This window comes from Lepisosteus oculatus, chromosome 3 (assembly GCF_040954835.1).
Source record: "Lepisosteus oculatus isolate fLepOcu1 chromosome 3, fLepOcu1.hap2, whole genome shotgun sequence".
Lineage (NCBI taxonomy): Eukaryota > Metazoa > Chordata > Actinopteri > Semionotiformes > Lepisosteidae > Lepisosteus > Lepisosteus oculatus.
The window spans coordinates 33,088,426-33,113,036 of record NC_090698.1 but is presented as its reverse complement, the minus strand read 5'-3'; the positions used below and the strand labels follow the sequence as shown (position 1 = coordinate 33,113,036).

Genomic DNA, 24,611 nt, shown 5'->3' with positions numbered 1-24,611 from the left:
CATCATATGCCTTACCGTGTGGCAGGCTGCATTATTTAAGCCTCCCTTACCCGCATATCGCTGCTCAGTATTGAGTTAACTTCTCGTAAGCTCTACCTAGCATTTCTTTACCTTTTGCCTTTTTGGAATTCTGACTACACCTTTTGCCTTGGACTTCGGATCTCGTCTTGCCCCTTGGATTGTTTGCTATCTGTGTCTATATTGGATTTGACCCTGCTGGTCTCTTTTCAACCTCGATTCTGTCTCACATTTTGGATTGTTCGCCACCAGTGTCTTTACCGGATCTCGACCTACCTTACACCTTCGGACTACGATTCAGCTCCTGGTTTCGGTTCGCTTACTTACCTCCCAACGACTCCTGCATCTGCATCGGATCTTTTTCACTTCTTCAGAGCCATGTTAATAGTGGTTGGTTTCACCATCATTGCTGCCTCCTCCAATAATTCATCAGGAAAGAAGGCAAACCTTTGATACCCTCAAGCATGCATCATGTTGTTTTCCAGTCCTCTCTGCACCACAGCCCATCTTCCCATTCCTGGTTGAAAACCGATACAAGTGATGAAGGAGTAGATAATGTTTTTCCCTAAGACTCTGGTGATAGTGAAAGATGAGTTGCCTATTGCCTAAACTGGACCTTCACCAGACAAGAGTGTAATTATTGCATCACCAGACAGTAATGTCTAGTGGTGGTTGATGCTGTTTATTATTTCTAACACTACCTGTGTGGCCTTACATTCACAATTCTCACTAAACATGTTCTCTGTGCCTGCTCATATCATTCAAGGATCCACAGGGCAGGTGGCCTGGTGGGGTGAAAAGCACCAAACTGACCAATATTTGGTTCATCATTGGACTGAAGAGTGCCACAAGAATGTGGATGCCTTAAGCAGATCACATTGTGTGGACGGTGGTTGTTGTCAGTATGATAACAGTGAGAACCGGAGCACTGCCTAACATAAGTTATCAGATCACTTTATCCCAGTGTACATCCTGAAAGAAAGAATGTAGATCCAAGAATGAAAGTAGATCCAGAACTTCAAATGGCTCCCACGTGGGTGCTAGACTGGGAGTGCCCATTTTAAGATCTCTCCAAGATCTTCGTTGAACCCCCAGGTTGGTTCACATCAGATTTACCTCTGTGGGGTCCACAGGCCTTCTACTGGGGGAGCATCAGACAGGATGCAAAAGACTACTGTTGCTGCTGTGATGCCTGTACTGCCTACAAGGTCCTCAAGAACACTCTTTTGAAGCTCTTCAGCCTTTCCCATTGAGAGCGCCTGTGGAGCAGGTGGCCGTTGACACCTTGAGCCCTCTTCCTCACACCCTCAGACTTTATAACAGCAGCCATTTCACTCACTGTCCATAGGTTCATGTACTGTACTACCAAGTGAGGAGGCTGAAGCTGTGTGCCACCTGCTCTTTGGAAGCTTCTTCAGTCAACTCAGGGTCCACTATAATCAGGACCAGTACCTTGAATCTCGTGTTCCAGCCCATGTGTGCCTGCCTCAGCATTTGAATGACCAGGGTCACTTCCCTACAACCTCAAGGGAATGGACTGCTGGAACACCTTAACCTGACTGTGAGGACTCAGCTGCCCCAGATGTAAAGGCTCACCAAAACACTGAGACCTTCAACTTCCTTGTACTGCTGCTCTGCAGGACAAGAATCAAGCTCCTCTCACCAGCTTTCATCAAGCAGGGGTATGAACTCAGTACACAAGCAGAGATGGCAGCTGACGGATCACATCGAGGGGACTGATGGTCTAGAGCAGGGGTGCCCAACCAGTTGATCGCAATTGACCAGTCGATCTCAGAGTGCTTGCCAGTTGATTGCAAGAATGTTTGGCAAAAAATAAATGGTCTATTTGACTTCTTTTTTCGATAGCCTAAAATTCATTCAGATCTGTGCTTGTAATGTCATACGTTTCACTGCCCTTGTGTGAGTTTAACCCTTGTGGAATGGGTTGTAAAAGTCCCTTCTCTGAGTGCTCGCTGACACTGAAATAAAGGCTACAGGAGCTCCGTAAATAGAGTGTAGTAGTGCTACCCAAGAATGTTCTCTTGGTTATTGCCGCACGAACCCCACATTCGCTACAGTGCATAGTGGAGCAAAACAGACTGGCCGTGACAAATTCGCCAACAGTTTGATAAGTTTGATAGCCTATTTGTTAGTTGCAGTGTTTGAGCAAAAATAAGTAAAGAGACCAAAAAGTTACCGTTACCACAAGGAATGGGAGCATGATTATTTTTTTGTACTTTCGCATTCAAATCTGCAATGCTCGTGTCTACGTAAAAAAGGGAAATATAGAACAACATTTCAAAACTGCACCCAAAACGTATGATGTGGACTTTCCCGATAAAAGTAAGTTATGTTAAAAGAAAACTGGAAAGAGGCCTAATACAAGAGGGAAAGCGGCAATCATCACATCGTTCCATGTGAGCCATGTCCTGGGTAAACACAAAAATTAAATCAAGGATTGAGAAATAATAAAAAAAAATATTGGTTGAGACTGCTGACATGCTGTTTGGTGATTTCAAAAACAAACATTTTTGGCGAGGTTCAGACAACTGTTGCCTGAAATCAAAGAGTTTCTCAAGTCGTCTAAACATGGTGAATATGCCCAATTAGAGGATGACCAGTGGCTTCTGAATTTAGCATTCCTCACAGACTTGACTGAACTGCTAAATGAGCTGAATGTCGGGCTGCAGGGCCAAAATACAAAAGTCATCGACATGATCAGCAGCAACAACATGTTCCAAAATAAAATTACAAGTGATCTCAAGCAAGCTTCTCAGTGCTTGAGAATGCTCACATTAAGGTAGGATATTCTTTTTTTCTAAAATGGGGAACATTAGATTACAAAAGATGACAGAACTTGATGATGTGGAGACTTATTTAACCACATTTGAAAGAACTGCATCTCGAAATGCATGGCCCAAGGAGCAATGGGCCGGGAGAGTAGCGTCTTATTTAATTGGAGAAGCCCAAAAGGCCTATTATGATTTAAAAGACGAAGATGCAGAGAATTATGAGACTCTGAAAAAGGAGGTTCTGGCAAGACTAGGGGTAACCATGGCAATACGAGCAGTCCGGTTACACAATTGGAGATACCAAATCGACAAGCCTACGAGGTCCCATATGTTTGACCTGGTACATCTGGCTAAGAAATGGCTCCAGCCAGAAGAATTAAACCCAGGACAGGTGGTAGAAAGGGTGGTGTTGGATCACTTTGTGAGGAGTCTGCCTGTTCACCTGAGAAGGATGGGAGAAGTGATGGGATCCCCAGATGCTAGATCAGGCAGTGGACTTAGTGGACAGACACCATGCCACAGAGGCCTTGATTAGGGAGGAAAAGGGGGACTTTCGAAAAGAGGAGAGAAAAAGCCCCAAGAGTCTAGAAACTGAGATGAAGTATCGGCCGATTAAGTACAATGATTTTCGAGGACCTATACCGTTTAAGAAACCCCTTCGGGAAAGATCCGACTCCAGGCCCCGACCATGGAAAGAAACCCGACGATGTTTTAATTGTCAGGAAGAAGGGCACTTAGCCAGCCATTGCCCCGGCCTGTCCGAACCCATGCAGGTAGACCCCAGAGATGAAGCCAAGTGTAACTACCTTACAGCACAGGTCCCAACTTGCAAGGATCCCCATCTTACGAAAATCGAGATGGGGGAAAACCCTTCGAGGCCTTTTTGGACTCCGGCAGTACTGTGACCCTGGTGACCCCTATAATACTTCCTGGAGAACTGGGGATCCGGGGAACAGAGGGGATACCCATTACTTGTATTCACGGGGATACTAAGGTCTATCCGACGGTAGAAGTTAGCATCTCTACGGAACAGGGGACCTACCGATCAACTGTCGGAGTCGTTGAGCAGTTGCCTTACCCTGTGGTACTGGGACGAGACTGTCCCCACTTCCTCCAAATTTGGAACACTGTGCAAACAGCTAGGCGAAGACCAATACCTGTCCGGAAGGCCGAGGTGACGCCCCTAATGATACCCCAGATGAGACGGACCCACAAGAAGGAGGAGCTGGACTTGGAGATGAATTTGTAAATATGGATTTACCGGACTTGGAGCCACCCAAACATCGTGGTAGGTTTGGAACAGCCCAATTAGAAGATGGAAATTTGAAGCATGCGCGGGGACATGTCAGGAAAATTGATGGGAAGTGGTGTACTGATCCTAGTACATTGAGTTACCCCTATTTCATGATAAAAAATAATCTCCTCTATCAGGTGCAGCAGAAGGGACAGGAAGAAGTGGAACAACTCCTGATTTCCCAGGCCTACCAGATGAAGCTCCATAACTTGGCCCATAGCCATCTCCTGGGTGGACACCTAGGGGTGAAGAAGACGTCCGAGATACTACTCTTTAGGTTCTTTTGGCCAGGGATCTATAAAGCCATTGAGAAGTACTGTTGGGAATGCCCGGAGTGTCAGAAAACGGCTCCACAACCTTATTATAGAAACCCTTTGATTCCCCTCCCGATTATTGAAACCCCCTTTGAACAGATTGGGATGGATTTGGTGGGGCCCCTGATCCGAACCATCAAAGGTCACCAGTATATTTTAGTGATAGTGGACTATGCTACAAGGTACCCTGAAGCCATTCTGTTAAGAGCTGCCACCGCCAAAAATATAGCTAGGGAGCTAGTACAACTGTTTTCTCGGGTCGGAATTCCTAAAGAGATCTTAACTGATCAAGGAACTCCTTTCATGTCTAAAGTCATGCGAGACTTATGCAAGCTACTGGGAATATACCAGATCCGAACCTCGGTCTATCACCCTCAAATAGACGGGCTAGTTGAACGTTTTAATAAGACCCTGAAAAGCATGCTGAGGAAGGCTATGCAAAAGGATGGGGAAAATTGGGATCAGACGCTCCCGTATCTCATGTTCGCGGTAGGAGAAGTGCCACAGGCCTTTACCGGTTTTTCTCCATTTGAATTGCTATACTCTCGAAAACCATGGGGCCTATTCGACGTGGTCAAGGAATCTTAGGAACACCAACCCTCACCTTTACAGACCATCATCGAACATGTGGAACAAATGAGAGAGAGAATAAACGTTATTGTTCCCATTGTGAAAGAAAACCTGGAAAAAGCACAGGCTCAACAAAAACAAGTTTAGAATAGGGGAGCTTTTGCGAGAGAATTTCAACCGGGTGATAAAGTACTGGTATTAGTTCCGACCCCCGAATGTAAATTCTTGGCCTCCTGGCAGGGTCCTTATGAGGTGGTGGAAAAGATGGGACCGGTCAACTATAAGGTCAAGCAGCATGACCGAAGACGGCAGCATCAAATCTACCACATCAATTTATTGAAGAGATGGCATGGGACTGAGGTTCTGCTCACTCACTTTTCCCCTGACCCGTTGGAAGAAGAAACGGGAGCTGTAGCCGTGGGAGACCTGGCTCTGGCTCAGAAACAGGAACTACAAGAATTCCTGACCCAAAACAAAGATGTTTTTTACCGGACACCTGGTCGCACCCATCTTATACGACATAAGATTACCACGGAACCAGGGAAGAAGGTAAGACTACCCTGTATCGAGTACCTGAAGCTTAAAGGAAATTGATTAAAGAAGAGGTGGAAAAGTGGAAAAGTGGAATCCCATAGCGAGTGGGCGATCCACACTCTGATCCCCAAGCCGGATGGAACTGTTCGATTTTGTAACAATTTCAAATGGTTAAATGAGATCTCACTGTTCGATGCATACCCCATGGCCCGTATTGATGAACTAATTGAGCGATTAGGCATCGCCGGATACATCAGTATCCTTGATCTTACGAAGGGATATTGGCAAGTGCCGCTGGCAGAGGGAGACAAAGCGAAGACCTGAGGGGCTATACAGGTATCAGTACAGGGTCCTACCCTTCAGTTTGCATGCCGCTCCCGCAACATTCCAAAGACTAATGGACCAAATACTGAGACCATATAGGGATTTTGCAGCTGCCCACTTGGATGACGTTGTGATCCATAGCACAACATGGGAACAACATCTACAACACCTGGAAGCAGTGACTGGAGCTTTGCGAGCAGCAGGATTAACAGCCAACCCAAATAACTGTTGTCTGGGGGCTCGGGAAGCCAATTATCTTGGTTATACGACCGGGAGAGGATTGGTCATGCCCCAAGAGAAGAAGGTGCAGTTAATTAAAAACTGCTCCAGACCTGCTACAAAGAAGCAAATCCGAACATTTTTGGGACTTGCAAGTTATTATCGACGCTTTATTCCAGGGTTTACCTCCATTGCCGCACCTTTGCACGATTTAACAAAGACCAAAGACCAACAAAGAGTTCTCCGGAAAAAATAAAATAGTCCTACTTGGAAGAAAGGGCCTTTCAAGACTTAAAAACATCTCTCTCTTCTCAACCCGTCTTACAGGTACCGGACTTCAATAAACCTTTTAATGGTACAAACTGATGCTTCTGACACTGGAATTATAGCCATACTCTCGCAAGAAATGGATGGACTAGAGCATCCTATTCTATATATTAGTCGAAGTTAAATCCTGCTGAAAAACACTATTCTACCATAGAGAACGAATGTCTAGCCATAAAATGGGCCCTGGACTATTTGAGGTATTATTTATTAGGAAGACGGTTTATATTGTACACAGATCATGCGCCATTAACCTGGATGTTACAAAATATGGATAAAAATGATTGAATCACACGATGGGGACTCAGTCTTCAAAGGTTTCAATTCCAAACGGTATATAGACCCGGAAGGAAACAAGGGAATGTAGACGCCCTCTCGCAAATGCACTGTTTATTTTTTTCTAGATCGCCCGAGGACGGGGCTGATCTCAGGGTAAGGGAATGTAAGAGGACCATGGGAAGGGTCATTTATAACTGGTATTTCCGTAACGAAATGCTGGATATACTAGATATAGACCTAGGCAAGATGGCCGCCAAGGATAACCAGCTGACCCGCTGTTGGAAAAGATCTATGCGGCGAAACAATGAGACACAGGTGAGCTGCGTCAGGAAATGGAATATAAATGCCCCAGAAGGAGTGAGCCGGCACGGAAGCCGATAAGGTGAAAGCGTTTTGGAGGAAGGAGAGATTTAGGAGTGTACTGGAAGGAATTTAAGAATAACGGACTATTGGATACAGGTTTTGGACTAAGATTACGGAATACGGTTTTGGATACGGCGCAGAGTAGTGTGGACATACGGATTTGGGAACTTGGATCATATAAGGATACTGGCAACGGATTGCGGAACGGATTTGGAGAGACATACGGACGAAGAACACAGAAGTTCAAGGTGGTGCGAGTTAAATCTCTTTTACACCTATTTTCCCCCGGCGACACCACATAGGATAAGATCACTTTATTGGCCATATACAATTTCTTGTATTAGCAATTTGTCTTTTCGCATACCCCAACTTACTCTTCATGAGTCACACAGCTACACAGACAGGGAGAGAAGCTTGGGGCAATAGAAATCAGACTTAAAGGTCTGTAATTACTTGGTTTAGTTTTCCTGTCTTTTTTTATGGACAGGTACTAGGCTACTACATTAGCAATTCTCCAGTCACTGGGCAGTGCTCTCATTTTAAGTGATTGGTGAGATACTATCAGAACTTAGTTCCCAGTACCCTTCCACCTCTTTTATACTTCACTAATTAATCACATTTCAACTGCTGGAGGTTTCTTAGTGAATACGGAACCTTGGTACATTTGGTAACTTTGTTACATTATCCACTTCCCTTTTGTTGTTGAGAAGTTTACTATTTTTCACCTTGAATTATTATTTTTTCCCTCTTGGTGAGGTTCATTTCCTGTTGTAGAACTAAAACAATTTTGTATTTCAAGTTCTATCTTGGCCTTATTGACCTCCTTTTCTTTTTTTGTCTGGGCTTGCAATACATTGTGGTCTCACATGTCTCTGTTTCTATCCTGTGATGGATTGACATCCTGTGCATGGTGTACCCTGCCTTGATGGGATAGCCTCTGGCTCCCCTATAGCCCTGAATTGGTTGTAACCGGTCAGAACATGGATGAGTGGGATGCATTTTTTTCTGTACTTCAAGAATAATCTGTTTAAACTATCGTTGTCCATTCACCACAGATTTTATATCTATCTTGTTGCATTTTGTTTTTCTTAAAAATGCCTCATTACTTCATTTCAGATAGCACACTTAAACGGGTGTAGTTCTAAAGTACAGGATTCATACCTATTCTAGACTTTACTTTGCCAATCTTTTTAGCAATAGCAACTTACTTCCCTTTATACAGCCAAATCATTTACTTCGATGGTTCAACAGCAGTATTTGGGGTACTATTTGAACCCACAACTTTCTGTAACCAATGCTCTGTGACATTTAAAAAAAGGTTGAAATAAAAAAGAAAAATCACAAGATGCTACTTTGAAGTGGTACAGTGCACTAATAAGATCTAATTTAGAATAACATGTAGAATTATGGTCACCACAATACTACAAAGACATTGCTGATGTGGAATCAGAGAAAGGAGAGTTGGTATATAACAAAGCTCATATGAATATAGGCTAAGAATGAAAATCCCTTTTGTTTCTAGAAGAAGATTACAAGTTCTTTCAAGCATTCAAAATCTGCAAAGTTATTTCTTTGGACTTATTCAGAGAACACAAAATGGAAGTACATGTGACACTGATAAAATAGGGAACGTCTTAACACAATAGGTTAGAAAAGTCATGTTGTCAAAGCTGAAATAGTTTTCTTTTTAACTAAACTAAATACCAAATAAGTATAAGAGTTTCCATGCACCCACGCACTCACCACTGCATTTCAGCCAACCAAGGATCCCCTTTGCTCTACTTAAACCTTTCCACCTCTCCTCTCAATGCTCACTATTGAGCTCTACTCACCCGAGCCACCCCCTGCTTGTCTTGCTTGTATTGCTTCTTTTTTGGATAACAAATACTGCTTTCCTCTGACGAAGGACCCGCCTCACCAGTCGGATTTGGTTTTCGGACTCAGCCCTCTGGATAAAGGATCTAGGCCCTCCTTCCTGACCATGGTACTGTTTTATGATTTGGACTTCGGTGACGGAGCATGCACTCTCACTCCTGCCCTAAACTACGCAACGTGACAATAAGCAAAATAAACTTAACATCTATCTTTTTTCATTATAAGATTATTTTAAAAGACAATTCAAAGCTCAAACTGCAGAGCTAAACTTCAGTTTTATTTAAGCTAAGTTTAATTATAAATATAAAACAATTTGCTTTTTGTTGAAAAGTGGTCATGAGAATGTTTTTGGATGTGACAATTCCACAAGGAACAAACAATGGCTGGTTCATATTATCATTGAAAATATATTTAACAGATCCTACTTTCTTATTTTTCAACTATTTTTTTATTAGTTTTTAATTTAAAAACATGAAATACTCCTTTTCCTAAAATTTTCAACCCTAACTAATACTCAATATCGGAGGCATTAGAATAAATTTAGTATGTTAAAGCCAATGTTTAACACAAAAACAAATGTATTGCCATCTCTCTATCCAAAATGATATTAGTGACTGTACAGTATTTAGATTAGGTCTGAAAACTGTTAAATTATAGACTAAATAATACAGGGAAATGTTTTAATCATAATCCACAAAATACTGTACAAATGTTTTTACACTTGTCCTATGCAAGAGTTTGTATAACAGTTTTTGAACAAAAACTTTAACTTAATACCTTTCTTTGTTGAGCACAGCCTTCAAAAGGTATGTTATAAATAGACAGGTAGCAATTTGAAAAAAATACATTACAATTCAATTTCGTCCCAAGTACTGATAGCATGATGTCAACACAGTAAATCATATTTATAGGAACATTTTTGTGTTTCTTATGAGTCAATATAATCTTTTGTTTTATACAAGCAAGCATAACTGCTATCATTGTACACTGCATTCTAATATATCATAGTCTTCACTTTACTGACTTTAATGAAACACAGAAATATAGGACTCTTCCTTCATTATCTAGAATCCTGAGACCAGAAATACACTGGAATTGACAGCAAGAGTTATATAAAAATCTTCTTTAAATTCCTACATAAACATTTTCTATATTTCTAAGACATTGGGTGACTTGAGTAATGAATAATTTTAAATTAAAAACTACAGTAACTGCTAATCCATCTACACTTTCTCTTTAAAATGATAGATCCACATTTAAAAAGCTTTGAAGGAGATATCCGCAAATAGTACATCTTTAAAGCAATTCTGAAAGTACAGCTGTTCTGTTTTATGTAAGCACAATGAAATGCTGAATGCAAATTGAATCAATGCCACAGCTGTGTTATTTGGCCACTATGTGGCTCTAAAACACAAGCTAAAGGCATCACGTACTGTACATGTGCCTTGTTTACACATTTTTGTTCTTTACACCGTCACTATTATTGGGTCTGAATTTCCTATTATTGCCCCAGTATTGTAAAAGTGGACATGGCTTGAGTGTCCAAACGTCAGACATTAATCTTAGGTATTAATTTCTTGGTCATAAAGATCACATTGTTGAAAACAGTAGGGGTCCTGGGCTTGTACAAATTAAAGTTAACATTTAATTCAATGGAAGTTCACTGTATTGAATGTTGTTGTGTATGCGGGTGCAACTTGTCACCCACATGTCTCACACATGTGGGTGCTGCACTTTGGTGGTGGATGAAGAAGGCTCCTCCAACATGTAAAACACTTTAACACTTTTTTGATGAAAAGCACTACATTAATGCAAGGGATTGATGGAAAAACAGGATGCATTTTCTAAATCATTTAACTTTAGTTAGAAAAATAAACAACTCTGAATCCACAAGTAGAAAAAGTGCACCTTTCTGTCAGGTTTGCTTTATATAACAGAAGGGTCGCTTAAAAATCCACAAGTTTATCCTTATTTCCTTTTCACTGGTCGGTCCTACTTTAAGCACAGGGGTATAGGTCATTCCAACATACAAGTATAAAACTGACACCCATGAACACAATAGTACCTTAAAAAGAAAAAATGATTGCAGGAAAAAAAGCAAATACATTAATGTTTTAAAAAAAGAAATCGAAGTTGAAAATGTTGAAAGCATTATACAAAACTAATAATTTGCTTATTGTATCATATATTGCTTCTGTCAAAACTACTTATAAATATAGCAAAATAAATTAAACATGCAAATTACTTCACAAAGATGCACTGCAATAAACACAATTTAATGCATTAGAACAAATTTAAACTATAAATAACATTTCATTATAATGCTTGCTTTTCCATAAAAGAAGAAACCTGACTGGAAAATTTGCTTACAATTATGAGTGTCAATTTTTTGTTTTAACATTAAAAAGATTTTCATCCATCTGTTCTGGCTTTTCCTTTTATTTAGTATTTTAGAACAATATGAGTTTTTTTCTGCAAAATCAATCATGACCTTCAGTAATATTTGAAATCCCATTTGCTTATTTGTATGGTGTCCAATTTACCTGAAGCCTACTATGAAAGGCATACAAATATCATTTTAAATAATTAAAGGACATACATGAAAGTAATTATTGGGCTTCTTAAAGTATTTTTCCAGCTTGGCTTTATAAACATCTCCCTCTCTCTCCACACTTTTTCTTGTACCAAGCCAAAATGATTGTTTCTTGTTTTCAGTCAAGACTTTCTGGTTTTATCTTCTCTCTCTATTCAAACGCCCAAATCAATAAGACAAAATACATCGACAAGGTTTACCTCAGACAAAACTGAGGATTTGAAAGTAGTAAAAAAAACATTATGGATGGTATTATGGACAGGGCCATTAAATAATTACACTGCAGCATTATTCCAAAGGGTTCAGATAATTAAGCCACAGTAACAATGCACATGTATAGATAATTATTTACACATTACTTGATAAAATGCACAATAAAAGGTAACTGAAACTAATGCGTTTTTACGCATGTCACTGATTTTTTTAGAAAGGACAACAGGTGCATAGTCTTCCAAATTCCTGGCAGCCTTTTGACTACAAGAATCCATTGAGCTCAGTGATGGGAAACATGCACTTCGCTCATTATAAAAAATGTCTACAATTTGATAAAGTGCAGGGTACATACATTAAATTATAACATTGTTCAATAACAAATTCAGGAAGAAGGGTACAGAAGATACCTAATCTTGCACACTTCCGCTCGCCTGCATATACATACTGTATACTGTAAGTCTCACAACAGGGACTTCTTGGAACTCATCTTTCTCGTACCCTATACAGTATCCCTGTATCAGCTCCCAGGCTTAATCCTCTCAATACAGGGGGGTTTGGGTAGCCTTGAGCAACGTCAATATACTCTACATCTTAAGCACCTTGTTTACACATTGCTATTCTTTACACTGTCAGTATTCCTGGATCCTAATTTCCAATCAGTGTCCCAGTATGGTAACAGTAACCAAGCTACAGAATAAAGCATTACAATATTCTAAGCATCAATTAAACACAAAGAAATGTCATGTACTGATTAACACTCGTCATTAAATGTGATGATCAATGGGGTGTCTACTTTGAAATTCTCAGGTTAGTACCGTATGTGGCCACTGTACTGTTGGAAGCAATACAGCTTGTACATCGGTGACTCTTGCTTTTCAACAGCTTGCAGATGCTGTTTTATAGTATTCCCTACTCATTCTTCTCATAGAGCTTGGACAAACATTTGTCTGTTCACTGAAACACAGATGCCAAATATCGTCCCAACTCATCCCACAAATGTTCAAGTCTTCAGCTTGTAAGAAAGCCTTTGATAAACACATAGCGTTGCATTATCCTCCTGGAATGTTGTGACTTCCAAACGAGCCAAAGTCAGTCATATTGCCATCAATCACTGCTAGAAGAGTTCGCTACTGACTGCCCAGACTTTCACACTTGGACTTCCCCATCAATTGGTCTAAATTCCATTAATTAATAATTAGCACATCATTGCCATATTTGCTGACACCCATCATGGTGGTCTACACACAGTTGCTACATCTTAACAATGAAAAGATTTGATATCAGGTGAGTCCACCTGATATGTTGCTCACACCACCTCATTCTGCTGTGTTGATGAACATTAGTGAGCTCCTGGCCCCTGTATTGTCATCTGGCCCTCAGACAATAACTCTGTAGCTTCTCTCTCACCATTGAACTACTTACGTGTTTGTTGTAACAACATAGCATTTTGGTTGCAGTGTAACTGGCAGTGTCAAAATGATCACTAAAACTGGGCATGATGTCAGCCTGAAGAAGGCTCCACGGCTGAAACATTGTTTTCTTTTTTCTCTTTTCAGCATAGATAAACCTATTACTTGTTCCATTGCAGCCTACGCATGCTGACGAAGCTACCCACCTAAATAGAGTCATACACTTTCTCTGATACTTAGTACATTTTCTTGTGTTTCATATGCTACAAAAAGCATGATTTAACACTGATATCCCTAACTGTATGTGTAGTATTAAAATATTTTTGTAGTAAATGAAATTGGTGTATACAGATGTCATATGTTTTGGAAAAAGAACACATTCATCATACCTCATACCTAAGCATCATCATGCTTGTAGTCCTTTTCCAGCTTGTCCAGAGTTTATAGCTAAAGTGCAGTAACATGAAATTGTAGCAGTAATGTATTTTGTAGTTTTAGTCCATTATGCACAAGATCTCAAACTATTGTAACAAGAAATCTTGGGAGCTGTTGAAACAGGTCAATGTTTTCAGATTTTATGGAAAAATTATATATTTTGTGACTTATGAATAATTTTATATATATGTTTCCATGTTCCCTGTAACTTTTGCAAAAACATGTTCTGCTGACTGATTTTGAATGATTTGCAGTTTGAATGACATTACCGACAGACTGTTCTTGTTTTCATTGCCTGAGTGTATGCTAGAGTAGATAATGTAGCTAACAGTTACTGTACATCATTGTTATTGACTGTGGTTTTCTAGGAAGAAGAATGACCATATTTATAAATCATTCAATATTTCAGCCCAGTACAAAGTAAAAACTGGCAATATGAGAACAAACATGGAAAATAAGATTTGCAAAAATATTTTTTTTTCACAGAGTAGGTGTAATGGAATTAATATATGGTAAAATACATTAAATTAATTTACAAAAGCAGTCAAAATGTTAAATGTTTTAGAAGCTGTTTAAAATACCTAACTTAAACCTCAGGAAAATTAAGGTACACCAGTGATTTTGAGAAAATATAACACAAAGTCTATATTCATAGGCAAACCTATGCCAATTTGTTATTGATTCCAAAAGCAGCTGTTCTAGAAGTTATCTGTAAATAAATGTATAGCTCCGATCTTTGGTTTTCAATTAATCTAAGATCTGTGGTAAATAATATCTTGTGACTGTGCTTGATAAATCACAGATCTTGAGGTGTTCTAAATATACTCACACTATTTTATTTGTACTGGAGAAGAACCACATAACATATATTAACTGACCAGCATCTGTTGGAAATTAAACTAGGTTAGAGCAGTGTTCCACATTATATTGTCTTTTAATAGTGTTGATCATCTGCTAGAAATCTGGGGATCCTAGAAATTGTGGAAATAAAATTAATAATAATTAGTTAAATTAAGAAATTCAGATCTCATGTCAGCACAAAAAAATGTATTGCAAAAAGTGAATTTTGGTCACCCCTCAGTTTGAGAATAACTTCTCGAAACTGTCATTTAAGAGCTATGGAAAAAGTGAAAAAGATAGTGACGGAAATTCATATAACCTTATTCATATAATTCATATAACCAATGAAAAATTATTCATTGTTCCTATTATAAACTAAGTGGATATTAGAACAATAAACAATAAAATGCTTTATGCTGACAACCGTTTCTTGACCTCTTTTTGAAACAAACAAACCGATTATATTATTAAATCAATTAAAAATCATCTAATCGAATATAATGAAAAAACAGACTTCTACAATAATTAGCAGATCCATCTGATTAATCAGCAGAAGTTGAAGAGTTTTTGCTGTAGACTTGAATCACGTTTTCTTGACAGGGCTTTTTTGCTTCTGCTTCCTGAGGTGGGCCTCAATCTCATGGCGGAAGAACAGCATTCCCAGCTGACCGTGGGACGCCTCATTCATGGCCTTGGACTGCATGCACATTCTGTACTGCTCAGGCGTGAGCTCGTCAGCACAATGCTTCTCATGCCACAGGTGGAAGAGGCCTCGTGATGGAGACCGTACCACCATCAGGTTGCTATGCAGATACTTCCTGTACAAGTGCACATCCTCTCCTCCCCAGCCTTTGATCTCCACATCGAAGCCACCTGTTAGAGGACACATACACATCCGTTAAATCAACACTACACAATGGCAGAGGTAACCATGGGAATCACCTATTACAATACTCCAAGGCTGTAAAATAAGGAATTTCCTGAAAGATTTTGTGCAAAGCCCCAGTGTCCCTGGAATGGCACACTTTATACTGATGTAAAAAAGAAACGCAACACCTCCTCCTCCACATTCTGGTCCTCCTGTCTGCGTGGAACAGGCTGAAGAGCGACTCATCCATGAAGAGGACCTGATGCCACTGATGAGTTCATCGCAGCCTCTGTCCGGCCCAAACCAGTCGAGTGTGACGTCTATGAGGTGTGAGCAGTGGGCCTCTGACAGGTCACTTTCCTCTAAGGCCAGTAGCATGGAGCCTCACTGTCCTGTCACTGATGCGGGCATTGTGTCTACTGGCAGTTTCAGCAGTAGTACAGTAGTATAGGTCTGAATCTGAAATGATCTCTCAGATTGTCCGGCCTGATGTGTCAGTCCTGCTCTGGTGTAGTCACTCGAGGGCGACCGGATCTTGAATGGTCATCTGTCCTGCTGCTGCACAGTGGTGCAGCATGCCAATGACCTTTTTTTCTGGGGATATTCGAGGCATTATGGAATGCACAGAAAACTGACTAAGTGTGGCCCTTTTCTTGCAGTGACCTAAGAATTAAGGCTTTGAAGGCCTTTTTCAGGGGACCTGATCAGACGTTGTTCCACCTGGACCTCGTTGGGTAAAAATGCACCTAACGAGCTTTCGTGTGATTGGCAAGTTGCAATGCCTCATTGCACAAGCTGTATTGTTGGTCAGAGGGCTTAAAACAAATTGACAACTTTTTGTTAAAGTACAAAAGCTATAACTACAGTATTCTCATTCCAGAAAATCTTGCGTTTTTTCCATCAGTATATACTGTATATATGCACTTTCCCTTATTTAATTCATGTTGTCTAGTTTGTAATTTACTGTTTAGCTAATTTAAGGTAATAGGAACAATTTAAAATAATAACTCAGCTAATATATCACTTAATAGTTTGGCTGAGAAAAAATGTAGATTTTAACATTAGCTCATCTGCATAGTGATTTAAACAAGCTGGGAAAGGATCTGGCAACAATTCAAATGAAAGAAACAACAGTATTGTTATCCCTTCACATGTGCTGCTGTATTTCCTCTCAGGGATTATTTACAGTAACGTTTAAAAACAGGAGATGAATTGACAAATTGTGACTTTAAGTTAAAAGTTCAGAGTGGTGACTCTCAAGCAAAAAAGCTGAATCTTTATATGCAGAACTCAAAAGGACAGATTTGTAGGGAGTCAATGTTCATTATATAAGTTTGAACCTTTGCTAAACTACATGGGCTCAGAAAAAATGTGTGGGTGTATTAATTTTAGTTTTTTTGTCTTTTTATTTTCTCTGTCTACTTAGGTTGTGCTGGGAGGCATAACAGCAAAGCGTGGCATGGTTTAATTTTTTCTACATAGCAGATTTTTTTTAAATGTCCTGAAATATAGATACATATTTTAACCATTTTAACTAATCTAAATATACAGCACCTTAGATAATTGTTTGGATCCTTCCTATTGTTTCCGAATTTATGAAAAATGTGCATATAAAATGTATTAAAAACCTGAAACCTCAAACTAAAATCTAAGTTACTACAGTATATACTGTATGTCAGCAAAGATAAGAAACAAAATGAAACTAAAAAAGACTGAAATGAATGCATAAGATTTCAGACCTGTGAACTCTGTGAACCCTGTGAAATATTTGATGGAAGCACTTTTGGTAGCAATAAGAGCAATTAGAGCAATTAAATTGCAGATTCTTTGCGTAAGTCTCTACCATCTTTGCATACTCTCTACATCTCTGCTTAGTGCATTTGTACAAGCTCTCTCAAGGTGCTTGTTGAGAATCATTTGTGGACAACAATTTTCAAGTCTTTCCACAGATACTTAATATGATTCAAGTCAAGATTTTGACTGTGCCTCTCAAGGATATTCACTTTCTTATTCTAGAGCCACTCCAGCATAACTTTGGCCTTGTGTTATAGACCATTACCTGCTAAAAGGTGATTTTTATTTTGTACCAGTTATAGAACTAAAGGAGGTTTTTCATATAAGATTTGTTGGTACTTTCCTCCATTTAATGTATGTTCCTAGTAGAACTATAAAAGTGGAACTATAGAAGTAAAATTTAAAAATAAGGCTGCCACCACCATGCTTGACAGTATGGATGCTGTTAACCGGGTGAAGCACCATTTTGTTTGCAACGTTTTGCATTTAGATCAAAAGGTTCCAATTATGTGTTGTCTGGCCACAAAACCTATTGCCAAATACAGTATATTGCTTATAGAACGTTTACACAGCCTTTCCAATGTAGACCTTTTTGGCCTATCCAGACCCTTTTACCTTTATTAACACATTGTAACACACAACCTCCAAGAGAAAAACATATGGTCAGATATTCTGAAATGTTCTCAGAAATAACAAACCTAGGAAAATGGGTTGGATAAGTGTACACCTCAGCACACTTACCTTAGTAACAGCAATTGTAAAATATCTTTGGTGTAACCAATTGCCTTCCAAATCACACAACAAGCTAATTAGCCTCCACCCGTGTTCAATTGCAGTGATTCTGATGATTTCAGAATAAAATCAGTTGTTCCTGTAGATCTCCTCTGCTGGATAGGATGTCTCAAAGTAAAGAGTCAATGATGGGCACCAAAGAGCTATAGCATATCTCTGGGATAAAATTGTGAAGTGGAATAGAGCAGGAGATGGATCAAAAAATATATAAAAATGCCTTTAATATCCCTTGGTCAAGATCATTAAGAAGTGGAAGCAGTATGGCACCACTGAGACCTTGCGTAGATCAGGTCATCTTTCCAAAATGGCTGACCAAGGAAGGAGGAGACTGATCAGGGAGCCTACCATGAATCCAGTGGCACCTTTGCAGGCCTTTATTCAAAGACTGGTCAAAGTGTACATGTCACAATAATATTACAAGCTCTCCACAAGTCTGGGCTTTATGGGAAAATTGCATGAAGAAAGTCACAACCAAAAAAATGCCCACATTGTCTTGTTAAAGGTATGCTAAAGAACACTGGAGATTCTGAAGTGATTAGCAAAAACATTTTGTGGTTTGATGAAACCAGGGTAGAACCTTTTGGGCTAAATGCAAAATGTTACATTTTTAGTGAAAAATCAATACAGCACATCACTGACAGAACAACTTCCTCACTGCAAAGCAAGGTGGGGGCAACATTTTGTTGTGAGGTGTTTCTCTGCAGCAGAGACTGTTGGAAACTAAATAGAGTAAAGTACACATGGTTTCTTAAAGAACACCTGCTGCCCTCTTCAGGGAAGCTAAAATTGGGTAAGGTAGTTTACCTTTCAACATGACAACAATCCTGAGCACACAGCCAAAGCAACAGTGGAGTTGCTAAAGAACAAAAAGATAAATATCCTTGAGTGGCCCAGACAGAACCCTGATTTCAATCCAACTGAAAATCTTTGAAACGATGGTTGCAGTCCATCAACAGTCCCCTCACATTCTGACTGAGCTTGAACAAATCTAGGTAGTACAGACTTATCCAAACAGAATTATGGCTGTAATTCATTCAAAAGATGCTTTCACCAGATACTCACTGAGGGATGTGTACACTTATCCCACCCATTTTTCTAAGTTTTCATTTTTTATTGCTTTTCAGAATGTTTGAGTGCTACAGAGTGAAAAGAATGGCCAGGGGCAGAGGTGTCAGAGGCTGTGGCGATGTTGAGTTGCACTGAAGGGCCAGTTTTGTCCTAGTGTTCGTGCAGCTCCACATCCTATTCTCTGGGTTTCTGCCTTAAACAAAAGCCCTCTTACAATGGATGCCTGGCAATTATCACTCCATTCAGAAGTGACATGTAGGGCATAAAAGAGGTTTGACATATCTGTGGTCAATGTCACGGGAGCCGGTCCTGACTCCCATAAAGTGTGTTGTTTAGGACCCTATGTGGACGGTATAATCTGGAAGTGACTGGACAAGGACATCAGGGAAAACACAGTGAGGAATGGATGGGATGATGAACAGGGGGTGGTGCAGTGATCTGGTGCATGGGGGAAATGTAGGCAAACAGGTCCAAGGGGAGTCCAATTGGGAAAAAACAGGTTGCAGTCCAAAATCCAGTACCGGGAGATCCAAAGCTAAAGATGTACAGGGATCAGGAAACCAGGATGATGATCATGACAGTCAAGAGGGGGACACTGAGACTTAGCTGAGGGAGAGTTAGCTCTGCCCACACCCAAAACATCATAGGGAAGGGAATCTTCCACCCCCTGGTAATGAGACATGAGCCCTTGCTGAGAAAGCCTCAAAAAGAGAACTGCAGACTTTTGGAAGAAGGAAGGTTTGCAGGAAAGATGGCAGAAATTGGTAGAGGAAACCCCAGCATTGTCTTTCTCTCCCCTCTTACCAAAACTGGATTCAGAGACAAAAAGGGTAGAGGGGGACACCAGGTACACATTGTTCAGGATGCCAAGGACTGAGAAGAATGTCTAAAACGTTATTGTTTCTACAGTATGCTGTGGTGTTAGGAGGTAAACCAGGTTACCGACTGGGGCTGGTTCGGAAAAATGGTGATACAAAACTATTAATGTGGGACATTTGACTGTTCACATGGTTCTTGGACTGCTCTATATGTTGTGGTAAGTGTTCTGAGCATTAGGTGACTGGTCAAAAAAATACAGTGTTATGGGGATACCTTTATGTGAAGGGAAGATTGATTACTGTAAATGGGATATTGTACAGTATATGGTACAGTAACTGTCTTGTCTGGTCTGTGTGGATGCACTGGTGGTTGTTGGAGAAAAGACAACCTTTGGTAGGAAAAAAAGGGTCCTAACATGTTCTATAATTGCTAGGTGGTGTAATCCTGCACAAAAGAAAAGTAGTTCCTGAATTTAGGGGTCACTTCTCTGTGACATTTCAGAATGTTTCAGTATTTGCTTTTCACTTGGATGTTATATGTAACAATGTCTAAATAAAGGTTTATTTTTATTCTGATAAAAATACTGATTTAATTTCTTTATTCCAGGCTGTTAGACTACAAAACGTGTTATTTAGGATTAGGAAAGATGTGTAAGCTTTCTACAGGCAACATATTTCCTAATTTTGTATCACTTACCTGTACCTGTAGGTGCTTTTTAAGGATCAACTTCACTATGCTCAAAGAGATATTAAGGATATTTGAAATGATTATATATACTTTTATTGATCTATGTTGCATACAACTTTATCTCTGAGCTCTTTTGGTTGTCTCTTTGTCTTTGCGGTTGAATATTTGCTTGGAATTTAATACTTGAGGGGTCTTACGTAGGTAGTCGTATTTATTTTGAAACGAGGTTAACCACTATTATTGCACACAGTTGAGTCAAACCACACAACTAAATTTGTGGGCTGTTAAGTAATTTTGTGAACTTAAATTTATTTATTATTATTGCAGCAAAGCGTTTGAATACTTATGCAATCGTGACCTTTTTATTTCATTTTAATAATGAACAAATGATGTTTATCACTACTTGGTTTACTTTATTTGAATAATATAAAACTTTTCCAAAATCTAAAACTTTTATAAACCTATATGATATTTTAGATATGACATGTGGGATGCATGTAGTTTTTAGAAGATTTAACAGCTTCACAAAGTGACGGAATCACTTCTTACCTATGTTGATGAAATCAGACCTGTACTGGCAGGTCATTCCAAAGCCAAAGTCTCTCCAGAATCCTGTATCCTTTTTAATAACCTATGGAAACAAAATTCAAATACATCAAACCCAGCGCTTGCCACAGCAACAGAAAAGCTGTGATTTGTGATTGAAAGGGATTTACCAGATCAATTATTTTGCTAATATTGTGGAGTATTAGATGTGTTACTTTACAACAATTTCAGTTTAAGAAAGGCGAAGACAAGAAGAGACGATAATTAATGATTAAAGATAATAAACATGGTCTTTTTAATGTATTTTGTAGAGCACACTGAAATGCAAGCTTTCTTTTAGTTTCATTTTAACTGTTTTATTGAGAAATAGTGAATAGGTGGTGTGTGCAGAATAACAATTACTAAAGTTTATTAGTAGGTTTCACAATGCATGTTCCTCAGAAGAAAAATGATTGTGTGCTTGAGATTTTACCTTGGTGATACTTTTTCAGCCCTTTAGAGAAGATCGCCTTTGTCTAAATGGCACAATCAATCATTCAGCACCACAGACAGTTCCAAAATTATGGTACTCGCATCCTCATAACTCCGACATCATATATTACATTTACTATAATGTAATATAAAACAGAATGATTCAAATTAAACTAAGACAACTGCTAATTGAAAGAATAATTACTGTTACTAAGGAAAATAAATATTTATTTTTCACAAACATCTTTGCTCTCTCAAATTCTAGAAAATGTTAATATAAATATTGAAAATAATTGTAACGTAATAATTTTTAAGCTACATTTATAATTAATACATCCAAAATGCTGTTAACAATAAAGAATACTTTACCAGTTGCTGATCTATGGGTGGAATGCTGTCATGATGTCCATATATCAATCCCGGATTATACTGACTGAAGAGAATTGGATAGAACACTTTTTTACCTATGTGGTGTGGAAAAAACAAATCAAATCTGTCAAAAACCTCACATATACAAATTGACTACATTAATTACTCAAAAAATATGAACTCTGGCCAGTTCACTTTACAATGGATCATGACTTAATTTTATTATTTCCATCTAAGTGCCTATAACGACACATATTAGATGTATAATTTCTAATAAAATGTTTAACTCAGTACAATAACATGCCTCCACTGGGATATTCTTGTCTTGTGTTGTTCTATTTAACATACGCTTCAGATTGTGATTGAAATGTATAGCTTTCTCTTGTGTGTTTCTGTTAATCTAATCCTTTATTAAGGAGAACTGTATTATCTATTGAGCTCCACTTGAATTTTTTTTCCTTCTCCTGTATAAATCATATACATTTTAAGCTGCACTTATTTTTACATTTTTTAACCTATGCTATAAAATAATATGTAAACAATAATTTAAGGTAGTAAAACATAATAATATATGGATGTTTATACTTTTAAAGAAGAAAAATATCTAATAATTGGAAACTTAACTGGAATTGGAATGAGAATAATAATTAACCACTTCAAAAAACTGTAATATGTCTTCATTTATGAAAATTAGTATCTTAAAAGGATTTGTGTTTCTTTAGGTTCATTTTTGTTTTGATACAAAGACTATATTCTTCCTGATACTGGGAAATGACAGAAGGTATTCTGAGGCTATTCAGAGAAGTTTATGTTGTTATGGTCCCAGACTGAGGAACTTTCAAACAGTACAAAAATAAATGCTCCTTTTAAAATGAGACTTATCTAGATGTTGTTTGATTGTTATGAAGCTTTAGCAGCTTTTTTACGGCAATCATGGCAAGTGTTGAATAATTTCACGAAACTTCACTATGAACCACCCATTATAGGCTTCATTTGTTTTGGTTAATTTTGATCTCACCCGGCTGTGCATTGAGTCTGCAGGAATTGAGAAACTCTACAGTGAAGTAAATGTCCACATCACAGAAGAACAGGAGGATGTTGTTGCCCTTCCAGGCTCGAGCTCCAGTGTCAAGCCCTCTTCCCCGTGAAAACTCCTCATTTAGCTGGATGAAGGTGAAGTTCTTAAAATTCATTTCCCTGCGCATTAATTATGCATTTTATTACAGATTCATCGAAGACAAAGATTTCATGAACATCAGCAGAAAGCAAAGACATTTTCAAAGGAAGACACTCAGAGAATAAAGTCCAAAGGAAAAATCAAGGGAACAATAAAACAAAGAATCAGGAAATTAAGTGCCTGAGACAGATGTTACAACATTAACAGGACATAATAATGTAATTGTAATTCCAGCAAAGAAACATGGCTCATGGAGAGTGATGGAAATGAATACAACATTAGAGGATTCATCGTATTCAGAAGACATAGGCAATAGGTAAAAGTGAGATGTAGCACAGTACATCATCAAACAGAGCAGACACAGAAGCGAAACCAAGAGGAATCAATAATCCATATGGTTCAGACATTAAAAGCATCCAAAAGATGTAGTGCTGGAAGTATAATATAGACCGCAAAATACCAAATTTAATTTAGCATCATACAATATTGAGAATATATATTATGTGCAATGTTTGGTGTTTACAGGAGACTTGACTTTCAAAGACTAAGAAAAACATATAGAAATGTCAACATCTGGAACTGAAATGGTTGGCCTGGCTAGTGCCATCTTTCTTACTTTATTTGCTAGAGAACCTACGAGAGAGTGTCTGTGTTGTTCTAGTCTTTTCAAGCAATTAACACAATGTGAAGAAAACAGGTGAGAGAAGCATTAGAGAAATGTGAAATTACCACATACTTTGAAGTAAACTTTGAAACTGTAAAGGTAGAGTCCAAGTCAAAAATGCACAAAAAATGTTCTAAATGAATGACACAATTCTTTAGTGGTGTTGAATGGGACAGGATAGATTCAATCAGTGGAGAATGGATTGCAATAGTTTAAAGGAATTATGGAGAATGGAGAAAGAAAGCTAATTTTTTTACAAAGGTAAAATGGTAATAGAAAGGTCAAGAGAGAGAGGAAGGGATATTGTAATAGAGGCTAAAATAAATAATAAATGTCACTTCACTATTATAACAGAAAAAGAACTGTAAAGGATTAATTACAATGTATCCAGAATAATAATTGAAACATCTAGACAATGAATGGAAAATGGATGATATTCAGTACAGTATCAAATGAGTGTTTCACTCAGGTGCTTACCTGGTTACTACATGTTTAGATGGATTACTGGGATTCCTGAGGATACTCAACATGCATTTAAAAAAGGCAAGCTTTTTTAAACTAATCTTTTGGAATTATTTGTACAACCAACACCAGTAATGATACAAAACTAATAGAATGAAAATGGAAACTAATAAATAATCAATGGATGCTCATACTGGGATAATATAACTAATCACATGGATCACATGAGTATCACATGGATCTACAGTATTTAATGACCACTACTCCTCAAATTTACATTAATGATCTGGATTTTGGTATAGTTAATAACTTAGCCGGACTGTAGTAGAATAAAACAATGTTGGCAAATAAGATTAAAAAATATTTAAATATTTTATATTTAATTTAGAAATGTGTGGACTACTGTATTCAGGTAGCAACAACATCATTAGAAATATAAGATGGGGAAACACAGAGCATGAGGTACTGTACATACTTATCAAAAAGACATAGGTGTTT

At 38.5% G+C, this 24,611-nt stretch overlaps 1 protein-coding gene across 2 annotated transcripts in view; it reads right to left on the bottom strand.

Annotated features, from left to right (window-relative positions):
* Positions 1–10,804: 10,804 nt before the first annotated feature.
* csgalnact1a (chondroitin sulfate N-acetylgalactosaminyltransferase 1a) overlaps positions 10,805–24,611 on the bottom strand; it is a 60,737-nt gene continuing 46,930 nt past the window's right edge. For both annotated transcript variants that reach the window (XM_006627005.3, XM_069187129.1), the window contains exons 5-8: positions 22,829–23,007; positions 21,811–21,905; positions 20,974–21,055; positions 10,805–15,269 (exon numbers count right to left, since the gene is read on the bottom strand). In XM_006627005.3, the coding sequence (XP_006627068.2) occupies positions 14,980–15,269; positions 20,974–21,055; positions 21,811–21,905; positions 22,829–23,007 (646 nt within the window). In that variant the 3' untranslated portion in view covers positions 10,805–14,979. The remainder of the gene's footprint in view (positions 15,270–20,973; positions 21,056–21,810; positions 21,906–22,828; positions 23,008–24,611) is intronic.